Source organism: Physella acuta, unplaced genomic scaffold, assembly GCF_028476545.2.
Source record: "Physella acuta isolate Inbredline_101_S28 unplaced genomic scaffold, ASM2847654v3 ptg001659l, whole genome shotgun sequence".
Taxonomy (NCBI): Eukaryota; Metazoa; Mollusca; class Gastropoda; family Physidae; genus Physella; species Physella acuta.
The window spans coordinates 53,117-72,761 of record NW_026733172.1 but is presented as its reverse complement, the minus strand read 5'-3'; the positions used below and the strand labels follow the sequence as shown (position 1 = coordinate 72,761).

General features: G+C 38.5%; 2 protein-coding genes across 2 annotated transcripts; both read left to right on the top strand.

Moving 5' to 3' along the window:
* Positions 1-542: 542 nt before the first annotated feature.
* LOC131929645 (uncharacterized) lies at positions 543-8,067 on the top strand. The gene is made up of 6 exons (XM_059285946.1): positions 543-650; positions 3,783-3,928; positions 4,932-4,970; positions 5,974-6,105; positions 6,670-6,840; positions 7,958-8,067. The coding sequence occupies exons 1-6, from the start codon at positions 630-632 to the stop codon at positions 7,974-7,976; spliced, it is 528 nt and encodes a 175-aa protein (XP_059141929.1). The 5' UTR covers positions 543-629; the 3' UTR covers positions 7,977-8,067.
* A 5,346-nt stretch (positions 8,068-13,413) lies between these two features.
* On the top strand, positions 13,414-18,564 carry LOC131929639 (uncharacterized). Its single transcript, XM_059285934.1, has 6 exons — positions 13,414-13,570; positions 14,377-14,519; positions 15,998-16,033; positions 16,626-16,754; positions 17,094-17,261; positions 18,365-18,564. Exons 1-6 carry the CDS (start codon positions 13,553-13,555, stop codon positions 18,405-18,407), a joined length of 537 nt encoding a protein of 178 aa, XP_059141917.1. The 5' UTR covers positions 13,414-13,552; the 3' UTR covers positions 18,408-18,564.
* Positions 18,565-19,645: the final 1,081 nt, after the last annotated feature.

Below are 19,645 nucleotides of genomic sequence, written 5' to 3'. Positions count from 1 at the left end.
AAATAGATTAAAAAACAAGAGAATAAACACATTTGTAAAAAGACAAAAATAAAAATATTTAAATATTTACAAAACTAACATTATGATGGAGATGGTATGGTAGGGTATGAGATTGAAACAACAAAAGTCCAGAGTTTTAAGCCCCCGGGCAGATGAGGCTCGTTATTTGGGGACAGCAACCCATCAAGGTGAGACAACTCTAAAATCAAACAACTTCAGTATTTTAGATTATTCTTATCAAGTTGACAAAGGCTAAGGAAGCAAATCCAGAACGAAAAGCATCAAGCGGTCATATTTAGCGGGCAATATGCCGAATAAAATGTTGAATTCAGTTGCAGAAAATCTCCTGCAATTTTATAAAATTAAGAACCAAGAAGAAAAGAAAAACATTAAGATAATAGCCTTGTTTTATGGTCTCTTTACTTCCGCGGACCTAGAACAACAAGATCATTAAAGTCAAAATAAACAGCCACATAAAATCGACGAAAAAGTTGACCTCTAGTTATTACCGCCACGATTGCATTTAATCTATTAAAATATTTTACTGGCCTAGTCACGCTGACACAGTAGGGTATATGAAGACGTACTAGAACAAAAACAAATTGCGATTCTAACTTGAAAATCTTTCAATGATGGACCCTCGAGTTTTTGTAAGTACATACTGGCCAAATTTTTAATATATTATTATTATCTAATATCAATAAGTTTTTTTTGTACGAATCAGTCATAGCCTACTTCTAGCTGTTTAGAAAATATATAACATTTAGAGAAAGGATGTGCGCAGCAAAAATCACCAATATCCTGAATTTTTTTGTCATAATGAGTTTCTTTCACTTTTGGATACTTATTTTTTTTTGTATTAAGAAGATAATAATTTTAAAGAGAACATTTTAGTCTGTTTGAAATACTATATCTATTTTTAAAAAAAGCATCAGTTTTTTACCCAATCTTACGCGCTGTCTACGAAAAGTTTAATATCCGTCATCATATTGTATTTGGCATCATAGGAAAGTTGGATTTCTCATGTAGGCCTATTTGATAAATGTATTTTCCGTCATCTCAGAAAACCCAAACTTTACAATTGACTTTACAAATTATAAAGAAACGAGCCGACCCGCGGTGTATTATACGCCGCTATTTAGTTGTTTTTTTTTCTACTTTTCAGTAATTCATAATTTGTGAATTCGACAGTACCAATGCTGCCACTGAAAATATTTGCTTTAAAACACTACCCCCCCCCCCCCCCCGTGAAAGCAGACTCCTCTTAGTTACCTCCCCTAAGTTTAAAATTATCTGCCCCTAATAGCCGTCACCAAACCCGGCTCTACGATTGTAAAATGTAAACATTTAGCGTGAACCACAGCTCATCAGACCATGTGAGGGGGTGGGGGTGGTAGCGATAGAGAGGAAGAGAGGGGACTCCAAGGAGCGCTTGCAGCTTGTTTTCTAACGTCTCCCAGAAGAGAATTATATATATAGATTGTATTTTTGTGAAATACTGTTCGTTACTTTTTGTTGTTTTGCTCATTTCGCAGTTTTGTAACTATAAAAAGCCTACTAATTTTTAAAAATTAGCAATACAATTTTCACCATCTTTTTCAGGATTTATTCTCCATGTAATCATAAACTTTTTTTCACGAGGGAATTGTGATGGCTTTCATAGAAAAAAGTTTATGGGAAAAAAAAATATGCACATTTTAAAACTTTCACGTACTAAAAAGAGCGCAATTTTTTCATGTTAAAATTCTGACCAGTAGCTCTATAAAAGGTTGTCGTGACCAAAGTTCAAATATATACTGAAATATAAGCAGTGTAAATTTGAAACATTGCTCCCAGAAGAGCACAAAAATAACATCAACAGTTGCGGTCACATAAGGGCCGCAACCAAATAAGCTTTAAATTATCCCCCCTGACTAGTAACCCATGGTATGTGTTACACAGCCCCGCTCACAAATGTAAAATGTGTGTACATAAACATTTACATTTACAACCTATAATTGAACTTTTACATCTACGCTACAATAGTACCCGACATTAAAGTCTTAAAGACTATGAAATATTTTCTCAATGAACAATGGTTGAGGCTCCAGTACTGGCACTGCTCACCACTTGATGCGCCAGTCTTGGCACTGCTCACCACTTGATGCGCCAGTCTTGGCACTGCTCACCACTTGATGCGCCAGTCTTGGCACTGCTCACCACTTGATGCGCCAGTCTTGGCACTGCTCACCACTTGATGCGCCAGTGTTGGCACTGGTCACCACTTGATACGCCAGTCTTGGCACTGCTCACCACTTGATGCGCCAGTCTTGGCACTGCTCACCACTTGATGCGCCAGTCTTGGCACTGCTCACCACTTGATGCGCCAGTGTTGGCACTGCTCACCACTTGATGCGCCAGTGTTGGCACTGGTCACCACTTGATGCGCCAGTGTTGGCACTGCTCACCACTTGATGCGCCAGTCTTGGCACTGCTCACCACTTGATGCGCCAGTGTTGGCACTGGTCACCACTTGATGCGCCAGTCTTGGCACTGCTCACCACTTGATGCGCCAGTCTTGGCACTGCTCACCACTTGATGCGCCAGTGTTGGCACTGGTCACCACTTGATGCGCCAGTGTTGACACTGGTCACCACTTGATGCGCCAGTCTTGGCACTGCTCACCACTTGATGCGCCAGTGTTGGCACTGGTCACCACTTGATGCGCCAGTCTTGGCACTGCTCACCACTTGATGCGCCAGTCTTGGCACTGCTCACCACTTGATGCGCCAGTCTTGGCACTGCTCACCACTTGATGCGCCAGTCTTGGCACTGCTCACCACTTGATGCGCCAGTCTTGGCACTGCTCACCACTTGATGCGCCAGTGTTGGCACTGGTCACCACTTGATGCGCCAGTGTTGGCACTGGTCACCACTTGATGCGCCAGTGTTGGCACTGGTCACCACTTGATGCGCCAGTCTTGTGCACTGCTCACCACTTGATGCGCCAGTCTTGGCACTGCTCACCACTTGGAGTCGGATTGAGACCATCTTGATGTTCAGTTCATCACCTTACCCCTCTGTTTCACTGGTTCATGACATATCCTTCCGCCGTAACCCTCCGCCACCGTGGGTTCAGAGTTAGAAAGGGTATAGTCGGTTCTCTGCCCAACACGGCGGCGTCCACCACGTCGTTGGCCTCTCCTCCGGCCGCCTATCCTCCGGCGGCTTCTCCTATCTCTGCAGATGTCCTGTCTATCTCCCAAACGACGATCCTGCTCGTGCTGAGACTAACGTCCACTGTGCAGCTGTTCTACCAGCCTCACGCGCACCCTCCGGCTGGAACCCTCCTCCACGGCGGAACACCCGACAGCCGTACCTCCAGCCGCAAGGCGAGGTAACCTGAGCTGTGGTTGCTCGACACTGTGATGATCTCGGTGGTGTAAACTTGGGCTGGGAGCTTGGCAGAACACACATCAGCATCCTCTCCACGACGCTGATGGACTGGCGTTTCACTGCTGCTGACCCAGTTACCTACCAGCTTTCCTCAGACAGTCGGGAACGAAGTTTTCCCTGGATCCCTGAAGTGCTTGCTTCAGATCTTAAATAAAAAAAATATTTAAATAACTACCCTTGTCCCCTTATGTATCTTCAACTTTTCCTGTTTCTTCCCAAGACACATGGGACCACTAGAGATTGCTCCCTTCACTTTTGTCGTTCACCGGCAATTTTCTTATGTATACTTAACATAAATAGTGTGTATACTGTGTATGTTGTGTATAGAGTATATTTGTCTCCATCAGATCGTGCTTGCTGTGTGCGCTTGCGCTACTACCCTGTCTCTAAGCTGTGTTGATTACTTGTGTCCCCGCATTAGAAGACCCTGTAGTGTCCTGACTGATATCTCTACTAATGGCGCCAGCCAGTACGCTTCATACTTCCCTCGAAGGTTAGTACGGAAGTTTAATTTTACCGTATCTTTGATTGCTGAGTGAGTAACATGCACAGATAAATACAGTAATACGTACAGAAACACACACAGGAAAAAGCACAGATACACACAGTAACATAAACAGATACACACATAATTATGTACAGATAAACACAGTGCTATGCACAGATAGAAAGTAATATACACAGATACACACAGCAACTTAGACAGATACACACAGCAACATACACAGATACACACAGCAACATGCACAAAGACCAAGAGAACACAGCGAGATAGACTAGAATGTCTTACAGGCATCTATCTTTGAGGCCCTCGGAATATGTCCACCGACCCCTGGAAGAAATAGAAAAAAAAATGTATAATGAATTAAGAAATCCTCCTTTGTAGAAAAATGCCTGAAAGACCCATGCAGAGACTGAGTTATACATAAGTTGTGTTTGTTTAATTTGTCAACTTTGTTTTTGAAATATATCTGTTGTCGTTTAACTTCTATGTACACTTAACTCTATAGTTATCTTTACTGACTACTAGTATTTGTATGTACACTTTATATAGTTAACTTTGGTGATTTAACACATTTTATATAGCAGAATATGTATTGGGAGTTTGATATTTTGTTCCATTTTTCTCTATTTCTTAGTTAATTAACTTGTTTACAGTTCCGTTCCGAAATTTGAAAACGCAATATCGACAAATACTGTTATTTCAAAGCCAAGGGTCAGATCTGTTTACATGCAGTGTTTCTTTCAGGCAAATTTTCGGAAAGGGGGCGTACTAAAAAGTATTCTACTTCGTTCGGATGGGGGTGGGGTGGGGGGGGGGGAGTGGCGCTAGTCGTTTTTCGGGGAGCTCCCCCACCCCCTCCCAAGAGATACCTGGAAGAAACTCTGTTTACATGTCTTCAGAAATGTGTGGGTGTCTTTCGTTTGGGTAGATTTAATTGTTTAAATGTTGTAAGGCTTGTTCACTAATGAACTGTGTTTTCTCTATCTGCTAGCCCTTTCGTGTGTAACAGCACACAATGGACACGTTTTGAGTAAGTATTTTTTAATGAATTATCATATTATTCTGTTTGTGTCCAAGACACATGGGGCAGATATAGTAGAGTTCATGTGTTTCTTGGCTTAGGCTTATGAATAGATAATGGGATCAGCACTATGCCCACCCGCCTTAACTTTCCTCAACGTAAGTCAGGTAGCCATCAGATAGGACTCGGGGACATACTACAGTCACAAGTCCGAACCGAGATCCGAACTTGGGGTTAGTATCCAAACGCTCTACCACTCAACCACGATGTTCCATGTTTGTGTTTCTTTTTAAAGAAAAATAGTTAAGGAATATAATAAAATATGATTAATAATACATTTTTTTGTTGATAAATAATACTGATTTTTATTGGTCACGTTTTAATTTGTGAAGAATTTTAGCTAAGATAATATGTTTGTGCGTTTGTGTGTGTGTGATTGCGTGCGTAGTTGTGTATGCATTTGTGCGTGTGTGTGTGTGTGAATGTGTGTGTTAGTGCGTGCGTGCGTATTTGTGTATGCGTTTGTGCGTGTTTGTGTGCGTGTGTGTGTTAGTTCGTGCGTGCGCGCGCGTGTGTGTGTTTGTGTGCGTATTTGTGTATGCATTTGTGCGTGTGTGTGTGTGAATGTGTGTGTTAGTGCGTGTGTGCGTATTTGTGTATGCGTTTGCGCGTGTGTGTGTGCGCGCGTGTGTGTGTTAGTGCGTGCGTGCGTGCGTGTGTGTGTGTGCGTGCGTATTTGTGTGTGTGTTAGTGTGTGTGTGCGTGCGTATTTGTGTATGCGTTTGTGCATGTGTGTGTGTGTGCGCGCGTGTGTGTGCGTGCGTGCGTGCGTGTGTGTGTGTGTGTTTGTATGTATGTATGTGTGTGTGCGTAGATGAAATAATTATGTTCCTAAATAAGTAAAATATGTGTGAGTGGATGGAAAAAATAATGAATACTCCTGTTGAACATGTGTTTTTCTACCTGACTATAAAGCTGCACATCTTTAAAAAAATATATATAACTCCAACAGCGGATGTTGCCCAAGGTCAAGATACTACGACTGTGGTCAGGAGACGGTACCCTGCCTGCCCTTATTCTGGTACAATCGTCTCGTCTGCCAAGTTAGCAGACAGCAGATCTCACTGGCCTACACTAAATGCACGTATGTGACAGCAGAGTTTTTTTTACTGCTGATATTTCAGACGGTTGAATTTCTAAAAATTAAGAAAAAAAATAAAATAAAAATTCAGCAATTTTGATTTACTATTTTAAAATTTAAAAATCCATTAATTTTTTCAATTTATTTAAACTGAAAACTCGTCTACTTTTCTAAAAAAATATTTAACGAATCAAAATACTGGTTTGATAATAAATCAATTAATTATCTCCTTTTTAAATATTGATTCATCCATCTTCTTTGAATTAATATTTATGTATCGATAAATATACAAACTCAGAGGCGTAGCGACCCTTCCCGACGCCTGGGGACAAACTTTCGATTTGCACCCCCCCCCCCTTCAAACTTTCGATTTGCACCCCCCCCCCCTCAAACTCTCAATTTCTTTTTCCAACCCATTTTGGAGCCCCCCTAAGGCCCATATGTCCCCCCCCCCCGCCCCGCCCCCTCGCTACGCCTCTGTACAAACTGATCTATTTTTTTTAAATCCATAATTTTTACATATTTATATTACTTTACTTTTTATTCTAACCACCGTGCCCCATCTAGATGTGGGACCTGTGTACCGAAGTGCCTCGACAACGGATGGTGCAACACCAACACGGGCAGGTGCACACAGGCGTGCGGCGTCAACACGACCGTGACCCTCGACTGCCTGGAAGTCGGGGCGCCGAGGAAGGCGTTGCTCTCAATTCTGACCTATTTTTGTCTCCCTTCCAGGTGGGGGGAGAAATACTATTTATTTTTTTAATGTGGGGGTGGGGGTGAGGGGTGGGGAGGGCGGTAGAAGTAGACTTTCGAATCTTACAGTCCATTTGGCAGGTGAATTAGAGTACATCTGTTCCAATTAGTGTGGTAAATCCAATATTTCATGGGGGAGGGGGGGGGGAGAGGAAAATAAAGTGTGTGTGGGGGGTGTATACTGAGTTACACTTTGGGCAGATGAAGTAGAGTTCATCTGTTACACTCAGTGTGGAAAATTCTATATTTCTTTGGGGTTGGGTGAGGGAGGGGGGTGTAAATAAAGTTACACTGTTGAACCTTTCGAATCCTACAGTCCATGGGGCAGATGAATTAGAGTTCATCTGTTTCAATTAACGTGGTCATCACAATGCCCAGCCGCCTTTACTAGCCCTAACTTGAGTTAGGCACCCATCAGAGTTGGGTGGGCTCAGGGTCGTTCTACGGACTCGTCCTAGTGACGTCACTAGGTCGGGTGTCACTGAGGGTGTCACTGAAGGTGTCACTGAAGGTGTCACTGAGGGTGTCACTGAGGGTGTCACTGAGGGTGTCACTGAGGGTGTCACTGAGGGTGTCACTGAGGGTGTCACTGAGGGTGTCACTGAGGGTGTCACTGAGGGTGTCACTGAGGGTGTCACTCCCACCACCGCTGCCCCAACAATTTAGCACATCTTCGGTTTTGCGTTCTCCTCTTCACCTACTTTTTGAAAACTTAACTGAATAAAACAGTAAAGTTTACGACTTTTCATCGAGGTGTCACTCCCTTAATAGTGTCACTCCCTTAATGGTGTCACCTCCTAAATGGTGTCACACCCTAAATGGTGTCACACCCTAAATGGTGTCAGACCTTAAATGGTGTCACACCCTAAATGGTGTCACCCCCAAAATGGTGTCACCCCTAAATAGTGTCACCCCCTAAAGGTGTCGCCACCTAAATGGTGTCACACCCTTAATGGTGTCACCTGATTAATTTTGTTTAGTGATTGATCTAGAGGATCGATGCCTTTGTGATTGATTAATGTGTTAGTTTCGTTGCTCGTAATCCCATACTGTTTAATCAGCCTTATAAAAAAAGGTACCATCCCCCCCCCCTCAGATGTTTCTGTACGGTGTAGCACAACCTTGACCAAGATCAAGCCATGACGTCATCACAGTCTATCTGGCATGACCCTTTCACTTGTTTTTTGGAATAAAAATTTCAATTTCTTTTTGTTTCAAATTTTTCTTTCTATTGTTCTATTTATTAACCTACCATTGATCACACTGTGGTCATGACAATAACTTACGACACAGAATGATATGTATTCTTCCCCCCTCATACCAGAGCGATGGGCAGAATGGGAATAGCCCTTGCCCTAACGCCCTCGGAAATAGTGCCCCCAACGTAACCCACACCCCTTTAGAAATATCCCCATGGATTTAGCTCCCCCCAGCATAACCCTCCCCCCTGGAAATATCCCCCTCCCCGATATAATCCCAGTGGAAGTAATCCCCTTAATTCACGATTTAAAAAAATCAAATATTAAAAATACGTTATACTAATAATTAACTTTTCAATGCACTGAAAAGAAAATAACCCCCCCCCCCCTGCATACGCCACTGGTTGGTGTATCAGTGTTGTTAATGTCCTTCGACCGAGCACGATAGGTGGGGACAGCAACCCACCAAGGTGAGAAAACTCCTAAACAAAATAACTGCTGCCTTGTAGTTTGTTCGTGGTTGGACAAAGGCTGTAAAAGCAAATACAATAATAATCATTAAAAAAGTTTTAAAAAACCCACGTTTTCTGATTGAACTAAAAAGTAGAAAATAAATGCTATACATCACAATAATGCAAGCGATCACTCTACTATAAGCGATGAAAAACGTGGGGCGCCGAAGTAAAAGTTATATTACTATTGATTAGATAATACTATTGACTTTTATTAGGGAGCTTGTAGAGAGTCAACAGTATTAGAAACTGTAAGAAAATCACGGCGCCCCACGTTTTTCATCGCTTATAGTATAGCATTTATTTTCTACTTTTTAGTTCAATCAGAAAACGTGGGTTTTTAAAAACTTTTTAAATGATTATTATTTTCTACTTTTTAGTCTTTGTCTGTTTGTTTGCATTGAAATCTTGCTATCGATTTTATCTTTTCACTTTTTTTTTTTGGGTAAACGAAGACAACTCGTAAAAAGACAACTCGTAAAAAACACGTTGTGTGAATACGTTACTGACTAGAACACATAGATTTGAACCCGTGTCGAGTGGGTTAGCAATCGTGTGCCCAACCACTCGACCATATCGTCTCCCCCATACTGGCCATCAGTTGTTACGTTCTGGTTGTTTGTAGACAAACACCGCGTGACAACTACTCAGTAAGCAAAAAGAGGGAGAGTACCGAACCTTGTTTTCATCAAATTACAGTTACTGGGTTATGTCCCTTTTTCCCCACGTTTTTTGTACAATTATATAGGGGTATAAAATTATCAATAAAATGTTTCCATGGATTAATTTAGTAATAATAACAGTTGAATATTCTATTGTCATCCGAAACAAAGCTTCCCTGAAAATTTCAGCGCGCTAGCTAACTGGGAAGTGCCCGAAATTTCGATCGCAAGATTTGATTGGAAAAACAAACAAACAGAGGCGAAAGCAAGTTAAAGAAAACGTGGGAAAAAAAGAAAAGCAGGCTGAAATCGGAGTCAACGATCCATATGGCGCATAACATGTTGATCCGTAATGCTTTATTATATTGGAGGAAATCTCTCCCAACATTGAAATTAAGAACGAAGACGAGGAAGAAGAATGTTCTTCGAAAAAGAAAATCACTCAAATTTGATAACACACAAAATACCTAATCTACTCATATAATTATAAACAAACCTTTAAAATAAAGCGGGAGTGACCTCCCCTAAACGTTCTCGAATATTCTTAGAAAACATTAATGTTGATGGCACTCCAGTGCAGTCGGGATATAGACGAGGAAAATCAATTTTCAATTACTTACATTTTTTTAAATAAAAGAGAATCTTGTAGAAAAAAAAAGAAGTGTGCATCGAATGAACAGCAATTAATCTGTGTATAACAGTGCGGAACATTTGTACTTTATAAAGAAAGAAAGAGGAATCAAGTTAAAAATAAATTCATTTGTGAAATTTCTTCTAACTGAAACAGTAATTAGTTAAAGACTTTAGGAAAACCGAAAGTAGAGTAAGTTAAACTTTTGGTTACCGGAAATCGCTGAAAACTTGATACTGAACTTTAAATTTAAGATAATATTTATTAATATATATGACATTTTGTCAACCCAGCTGTTACGTGACTCAAGTCATCGTGTTCACAGACACACAGACACAAACAAACGCATACAGACAAACATTGCAAAATCAAGTTTTTCCGACTCAGGGGGGTGTAAAAACGTCGAATTGTGTGAAAATCTCGGTTTCTATTTTTTGCACAATACTTCCTCCATACAACGTATACGAGAAAGTACAAAAAATGACATAAAAATAACATTGATTTTAAGACCGGGTCTGACCACGTTAGAATGAAATGTCAATAGCTGATCAAGTCCCACGTGATCGAAGGTTGATCTCTCGCGTCAGCATCTTCAATCAACAAGTCGGGCAGGTCTAGAGGTCCACAGTTTTACTCACACAATGTTACTTACCCGTGATCAGCCCCCTTCCCCCCCCCCCCCATCATTTTATTTAAATTATTATCTATATGAATAATATATGTAGGTTTTTAAAAAAATGTACAAGGTATTTGATATAAAACTACAAAAAATAATCCAGCAATGTTTCAAAACGTTTGACTACTTCAATATTTAAAAAAAAACTGTTAATTAGTTAATATTAGGGGTCATCCATAAATGACGTCACGCTCGTAGGGGGGAGGGGGGGGTCCGTAATTTTGTGACGATGTGTGATGAGGGGGAGGGGGGGGGGGGTCAGATGTTGCGACGTCACATTTTTGCATTATAAAAAAGCAATGTTAGAAAACGAATTTTAGACGTTATTTCGCGTTTTAGATAACTGTTTTAATAAATTGTAATAGTTTAGACAAGATTTTGGAAAAATATCAATGTTTAAAAAAAATTCAACTGCAATTTTGAGGGGGGTTGTAGGTTGAGGTGTGACGTCATTTTAGGGGGGGGGTCTGGCTTTTTGTGACGAAGTGTGACGGAGGGGGGGGGGGGGAGGTAAAAATCGTCAAAAAAAGCGTGACGTCATTTATGAATGACCCCTTATCCAATTTTGGCGATAATTCAATGCCGATGCATTTATAGGCCAGTAGACTAATTTTATTTTCCAGCATTTTAAAAATTGTTCTTTCTTCTTTGAATATAAAAAAAAATTATTTTAAGAGTTTCAAAACCAAGTTTTACCATTGTGTTACCCCATCTAGTTGTAGACCAAGTTGACTATCCAAAACCAAAGTGTTTTTACACAAATCCAACATTTGTCAATGTTTCTCTGATTTAATCTTAATCACGTTATTGTCGTTATTTATCTTTTAGTATGTGGCTACTTACGCTGCTTATATATATATATATATATATATATATATATATATATATATATATATATATATATATATATATATATATATATATATATATCTACGTAGCTCTGCTCTACACTGGCAGGATGTTGCATTTTTATCTGGCTTTACATTTTAAGAAATAGTCGCAACGTGTATTTTTTTTACTATCGCCCTTTATACTCCCCACTTATCCTAGGGCCAGTAGCGTACGCAGGGGGGGGGGGGGAGCAGGGGGAGCGGCCGCTCCCCCTCTGGCCATTTTCAGCAAAGTGGCGCCTTTTTGGAAACTTTTTAAACTCTAAGTTTTAAACAATGATATTTGTTAAAAAAATATTTTTGTTCGGCACATCTATGTAAATCACAAGATTTCTTTTCGTGCAGCAATTAAGCATTATTGTACTAGTCTAGTAGTGTCTACGTTTACAACACGTATTAACAGCTGCATCAGTTTGCCATTCTAAAAATAACCATTACGATGCATTGCAATGTTTAAAAAACCTCTACGGGTAGTACCACTTGGCAAGAGGGGTGTTAAGTTTAAGGCAACTGTATAATGTATTTGCTTACGAATAATTGAATTAGAAAATGTTCTACATAAAATTTCATACATAATTACTTTATATATACAGTTTGAATCGTGTGATTAATTTTTTTAAAAATACAATACAGAAACAAATACAACTGATGTGGCACCTCTATTTAAATTTACTTATGAGCAAACTGCGTAGTGGTGGGGAAATTTTGACAAGGTCAACAACGTCATCACGATGAAGTAGTAGTATTCTTACAGTTTGGGCGATAGTGATTACGATTACAAATTACATGAAACAGTTACAACCCCCCTCCCCCATGGACCCCTATGTAAAAAAAATATTGTCATAATACCACTGCTACTTATTTAAATCTATTTCTGTAATATATATTTGTGTAATATATATTTGTGTAATATATATGTATGTTTAGAACAGTCATCTAAAAACTGACGATATGTTCACTCTGAGTTGGTTATCTCCCCCCCCCCCCACACACACACACAGCTCACCACCACAAGTGTGTAGAGCGACATTATTGTCACACTCTGTGAATATTGTTTTTGCAATTACCAGAAAAAGGTTTGTGATCAATACAGTGATCTAACCCATACCTATCACTATGTTAAAAAATGATCTTTAAAGAACACATAGAAGAAGTAGTTAATTAAAAATACATGATCTGAACTAATAGACCAATATTTAGTTAAATGTAGGCTATTATTCCGAATGTTTTTCTATTTTGTCGAAAAGTGTGGTTATATACCAACTCTGATTTTAAAAACTTTCATTATGCTGTATTACTTTATCAAATTCTGATTATAGACAAAAACATTTTGTAAACACGAATAGTATTAAACAATTTCATTATATTCTAAAGTAATTATTGATTTGTTTTGACATTTATAATTAAATGTGTAGATATATGCATATTTATATTAAGAGAGTGATTATTTCCCCTATTTCACTTGTCTTAAATAATTTCCCAGGAATTATTATGTAAGAAAATTTGTCTACAAGAATTACAAAACAGATTGTGTTACGTTCATTGTTTTTGGTTGTAGTGTGTGTATATATGTACGTATATTTAGATTGATACAATTTTTGTTTTGTCGGTCTACATTGTGTGTTTTTTCTTATTTCTTCAGAGTGCTACTTTCAATTTATTTTACATCATAGCGAAGTAATGACATACAGCTAGTAATTATATATATATATATATATATATATATATATATATATATATATATATATATATATATATGTGTATGTGTACCACGATCAATCCATGGTTACGTCAATCCTTGTGCTCGTCATCAGCACTTGCCACCACAGCTTTGAAGATGTTGAAGAAGCCGAATCATTAACGTCACCTAATATCAACCTAAAAATGTTAACCCCAAAAGTTTAATTACCCTAATGAGTGTTTTCATCATGTTGATTGCAACACATGGCCATAGGACATGTGACTAGCCAACATGTGCTTCACAATACCAAAACTAAAGTCATTAATGTCGAAAATTCTTACATACCTGCGAGATCACGTCATGCTGTTTACCAGCTCAAAGGTATAAAATAATCTAAAATTTGAAATAATTGGTTGTTTTTTTCTGGATGAAAATAAACTATGGATCTTCGAATTTTCGTAAGTAAAAATAATTACTTTATTTGTCTTCTAAAAAAAAACAACTCAAAATCATTTCTCTAACATTTTTAAACATTAAAAGGGATCACCCATTATTTTGGATAAGCGTGTGTTTAGGGGATCATTCATAAATGACGGCTAGTTTATTTGACAATTTTTATTGCTATGTCGTGTGTCGCTATATTATGCACTAGCCGTACCGGCCAGGCACTGCACTGGCATTTGAGATAAACGTATTTGTAAAGTGATATGCACGGAGTTCGGGTTTAAATGATATATTTTAATGAAAGTTCTATTTGTCAAAATTTTGATGGGAGGCCACTGTTAACCATTTGGTAAAAACGACACCAAATATTTTTAGATTAAATTATATTCTAATTTAACATACAACAATGTTAAGAACCAAATTTTATACAAAATATTAAAGACATTAAATAGTTAAGTAAAAAAACCTCACTAAATTATTCATTTTGCTTTTGTTTTTAAGCTAATTAGATCTAATTTTATTTGATCTACTCTTCTCACACTAAAGTAATTTAAATGTTACTAAGTAACCTTAGTTCTAGATTCTAGTTTCTCCGAATCATTATATTTTCGAATATCCTATTGAAAATTGATTACAAGCCGCCTTGTAATTTGAGTGTTGAGACATTGTTTATATAATAATTATATTTAAATGTTTCCCTCTTAGACTAACTAGAACCCCTTAATATATATATATATATATATATATATATATATATATATATATATATATATATATATATATATATATATATATATATATATATATATAAATTGTTTAGGTATTGCTCATCGGCGTAGTGTCTGTGGTCTCAGAATGTGATCCACCACCTTGTAGAGGCAGCAACATCCCTGGATTCTGTACAAATGTTTTTGATGTGGTGACTGCTGGTACTAGTGACTACGAGCATCTTTTTCCTGTCAGGTAAGTGGTTGTGGAGTTACATGTTTCTTTTTATAGTCAGAATTCGGTAAGTTCTTTGAAATAAGCGTTTCGTTTCCATCTTTGTTTTTTTATATTTTTTCTTTATAAAGTTTGTTTTTGGCTAGTCTCTATAAGTTTGTTTTTGGCTAGTCTCTACAAGTTTGTTTTTGGGCTAGTCTCTATTTTTTTTTATTGGCTTTTGGTTTGCGTGTTTAATAAAGTTTTTTTTGGGTTATATGTTTCAAAGAATGAGCTGTGGATAGTGTGTTTTACATTATTTGGGATCTTTACTTTGTTTCATTAAGTAAACTTTCGGGAGGTTATTTACTTTTTTTGAGGTACATTATTTTAGGATAGTAGAGGGTAGGACTGCTAACTCAATATTTCTGAGTTCTGATTCCGGGTTCGAGTCCTTAGGATGTTGCTAAATCCACCCAGCACTGATGGGCACCTGAATTACGTTAGGGAAAATAGAAAACAGATGCACTCTACTTCACCTGCCCCATAACGCCAGACTTGTCTTCAACTCAATATGCCCGATATTGAATTGCACAGCCTTGTCACTCCAGAGATAGATAAGAATCTTCAACACAAACCTTAAGGCAGTGCTGCTTTATGACCGGGAGATCTGGAGAGTTACCAAGTCAAATACCGGCATACTTCAGTCGTTCACAAATACTTTTCTACTACAAATTCTCATAGGCGTAGCAACTCCTCCCAGCGCCAGGGGACAAACTTTCAATTTGGCGCCCCCCCCCCATATGTTTTATATTTGTAATTCAAAATAACAGCTAAAATGAGCTTATTTTGGCGCCTCTATGGTCGGCGACCGGGGACATATATACCCCCCCCCCCGTCTCTACGCCTCTGCAAATTCTTAAGATAAGATGGCCAGACAAAATGACGACCTGGGGACAAACGACAAAACAACATTCAAGAGACATGGATATTAAAACCCCAAGATGGGGACGGAGTGGACACGCCCCGGCAAGAGCATTGGACTGGAATCCCAAGGGGGGGGGAAGCCTAAGCTATCCTGGAGGACAGTGGAAGGAGAAGTAAGGGCTGTTGGGGCTTACGTGGGCTGAACTAAAGAGAAATGCCCAAAACAGTAGAGATTACGTGCAGCACTTTGCTCCTAAAGGGCTAAAAGCATTGTCAGCTAATTCACCTGCCCCAATGACCGAAAGGTTCAAAAGGGCACTGTTTAAAATTTTGCTTCTATAGTATTGGTGAAGACAGATTGGATCTACCTGTCGTGATGGTAAAATTAAGTTATTAATTGAAAGATTTTCAAAATAATTTTAATTCATAAAATAATAAACATTTTTGTTTCTTGGTTCTTGTTAGATTTTTATTTCTAACATTTCTAACCATCTTCTTTTCTAAAACGTTAGAATGTGCGTGTTTTTTTTTATAGACTTGTTGTTATTTTAAAGTAAAAAATTAAATCTATTTTATCCTATTTTTTTTTACAGTCAAACAGGTTGCAATCAAACGGAAATTAGAAAACAGTAAGTATGAATAATGCAGGGTAGATCTGTAAAAATTAGGTGGGGGAAAAAAGTAAGTAAATTTGTAGTGTATACAAGGGGAAGCAGGGGAATTTTTAAAACGAAATCTACGATGATTATACAACTGGGCCCTCCTGTGTGCACTATGGTGCCTAAGTTCGTTTTAAGAAAAGCTATGCACTAAAGACACGATGGGCAGCAACAACACGAAAACTGGCATATGCCCCTGGTTCTCTATTGTTTTTAAATTCGGTACATATTATGACTATTCGATATGTTGGTGCATAATAAATGATGATGGTGATTTTGTAGATTAGATTAAGTACAACGACATTTGGCAAAGGTTCACAGAACCAATTTTCCGTTGCATGCTGCTGTTTACATTTTTTCTTCGATTTCATTGTTCATACATCATTAATTTTATATGCTCAACATTAACGTTTTAATTCAATTACAAATTATAGGCCTTGTTAGTTAACTTTTTAATTAAAACAATCTAAACAATTCAAGGCACGTTTAATCTGAAATTAAGCTAAGGTGACCCTGAACAAGAACATCAAACAGCATTATATGTTTACTTTCCTTTAAAAAGAAACTGCTGCCCGAAGGCGAATAAATACGAGTGCACCTCAGCAAGAAGCGATTGCCTTCCCCTGTTCTGGTACAAAGATAGCATCTGTATGGTCGTTTGCCCAAAGAATATCACCTACACTGTCTGCACGTGAGTAGCAATAAAGGACACACACCTACATGCACACACACACGCATTATATATATATATATATATATATATATATATATATATATATATATATATATATATATATATATATATACTCATAAGTGTATATCTATATATATATCTATATATATATTTATATATATATAGATAGATATATATATATATTTATATATATATATATATACATATATATATATATATATATATATATATATATATATATATATATATATATATATATATATATATATATATATATATATATATATATATAATCTTGATGATGCGACACTTGATTTTCTTTGACTTTTTAAACAGCTGCGATTATTGCATCCCGGACTGTACACTAAACGAATGGTGCACCCTGCAGTCCAGCAGATGCACCCCATCATGTGGACGGCTCTGGAACGTCGAGGTGTATTGCATCCACCCGCGAAGCGATCTCCCGTCTTTTATGACCAGTCTCAACCTTTGTCTCGCTACAGCGTAAGTGGTTTTTTTTAACTTTCAGAAACTACCATAAGAATATCATGTTCCGATTACTGACTTAATCAGATTGGTCAACACTCACCTGAGGCGTAGCGACCCTTCCCGGCGCCCTGGGACAAACTTTCGATATGCACCCCCCTCGAACTTTTTAATTGCACCCCTCCCTCGAACTTTTTATTTGCACCCCCCTCGAACTTTCAATTTGTTTTTCCAACCCATTTTTGCGCCCCCCCCCCCCTCTAAGGTCGACGCCTGGAGACATATGTCCCCCCCCCTCGCTACGCCTCTGAAACTCACTGAGCCGATAACTTCAACAAATTGTTTTGAGCCTGTATTTGTTTATTTATTTAAAATGTACTTTTAAGTTTACAAAAACACGATCACTTATTTTTCAATACAAGGAGCCATTTATCTCTTAATTAGATACATATCGTCTTTTCTTATTCGTATCGCTGACGCACTGGGTATATGAAATAGAGCTCATCTGTTTCAAAAACTTCGATATACAAGAGTTATAGTGGCGTCAGCACTACGCGCATACGCCTTGGTTTCGTTTAAGTGAGTCAGGTACCCATTAGAATTAGGAAAATTTAAATCGTTTCATTTTGATCGGGCTCGTGATATGAATTAATCTAGATGATATCACAAGAGGCGCACGGCGGAGAAGCAGCTGGCAGAGGCAGGATTGTCTTGGGGGACTGCTAGAAAAATTTCCGGAGATCGACAAAAGTTTAGGGAGATTTATGTGGCGACCCCATGTGTCTTGGGCACAAAAAGGAAAAGATGATGAATATTGATACATAGTTAAGCATTACGTGTTAACGTTAAACGCCTCAGGCCCGTTGACTGATTTTAGCCTGGTTTTTTTTTCTGGGTGTGCTATCATAGCTTTTGCTTCAAGGTAGCAGTTGTTCAATTTCCACGCCTCCTTTCCTGGGCGAGTTTTTGCACACAGCGAAACAGCTTTATTCTGCCAGGGATTTGAACTCAGCGCTCCCTCATCCGAAATTTTTGTTTTTAGAATCATCGCTTTATTAATTTTCTCCAGACAATATAATTGATAAAATAATATAATAATTTAATAATTTTTTTTCCCTAAGATGTCATTGTATCCCAAAAACTGATGCCACAGGAGGTGTGTAATAAAGCGCCACCTATCTTCGATTGACGTCTTGCAGTGTGTGTTCTTTACATCAGTTGCTCGAGCTCAATTATTTCCTGGACAAATTAAAACAACGTTTGAACAACTGTTAAACTCTACTAGAAAATTCGAATTGAATTAAACGTGTAAATCATCGAAGAGACTTTTTAAAAATATTTATAACAAATTTACTAATGTAAAAAAAAAAGTAATTTCCAGACACTCGTTTTTAAAGCGGAACTACCAATCACAGTTCTACACTTTATTTTTGACCTGGTTTCATGTGTAACCCAACATGATGGCAATGTAGACTAAGTTTGGGATCAGTCTTTCTTCCAGACCTTTTTTTCCGGAGGGGGGGGGGGGGGGGGGAGAGAGATGGGCACTTGATATTTTCGGGAGGGCGGACAACATTTTCCGAAGGGTCGGACACTGGTAAAAGTATGTTTTTTATATAAATTCCATTTCGTTCGGTGGAGGGGGGGGGGTTGTAGACTTTCTTCCACGAAGAAATGCCTGAAAGAAATTCTGTTGGGGATAATCTGGTTTAGTAGGCTCAATACAACAGCACTCGTATTGTATTGGAACCACTCCGGTTCATGTCCAGATGATGAGGGACCATTCTTAACTAATTATTCACAGAGGGGCACTATTCCAACAATGTCCTCACAATTTTGTTATTGGGTTATAACCCCACCCTTTTTCTCCGCGAAACTCCATTAAAAAAAAACGAAAAGCGTAAGCTACTTTTTGCAATTTTTGTTTAAAAAAACACCATTACCTCACTCATGTCCTACCCCCCCCCCCCCCCCCCCGAATCGTTATTTGGAGAATGACGTTATTTATTGGCGATTTCTTAGTCCGTGTTCTTTAGGTGATATCCGTTCCACATTAAACGTTTCGACTCGTCAATGCTTAGTCGTGTGTAATTCCCACCCCCCCTCCCCCACCCCCACCCCACACTCACGGTAATTCCTGCAGTGACTATGTTTCACCTACTCATCAGAAATTGACTAACTGTACGTTGGTCCTGACAGATTGAAAGTTATTCTTTCGGAGCTGGCGTTCCATGAGCAGGTAAAGTATAGTTCACCTGTTTCTGCTAACACGGCGCACGAAGGGATAGTGTGGTCAGCAGCTATACGGGATAGTTTGGTCAGCCCTATGCCCAGCAGCTACATGTTTACATAGAAAAATGTAAGCAATTTCCCCAAACATATTGCCTGGAAATATACTTTAA

Excerpts from the sequence above, each read along its gene's own strand:
- LOC131929645 (XM_059285946.1), top strand. The coding sequence starts at position 630 with ATGATGGACCCTCGAGTTTTT. Across the intron at positions 3,929-4,931 it reads GCTTCATACTTCCCTCGAAG|CCCTTTCGTGTGTAACAGCA; the intron begins GTTAGTACGGAA and ends TCTATCTGCTAG. Across the intron at positions 4,971-5,973 it reads ACACAATGGACACGTTTTGA|CGGATGTTGCCCAAGGTCAA; the intron begins GTAAGTATTTTT and ends TAACTCCAACAG.
- LOC131929639 (XM_059285934.1), top strand. Across the intron at positions 16,034-16,625 it reads CAAACGGAAATTAGAAAACA|AAACTGCTGCCCGAAGGCGA; the intron begins GTAAGTATGAAT and ends TCCTTTAAAAAG. Across the intron at positions 16,755-17,093 it reads ATCACCTACACTGTCTGCAC|CTGCGATTATTGCATCCCGG; the intron begins GTGAGTAGCAAT and ends CTTTTTAAACAG.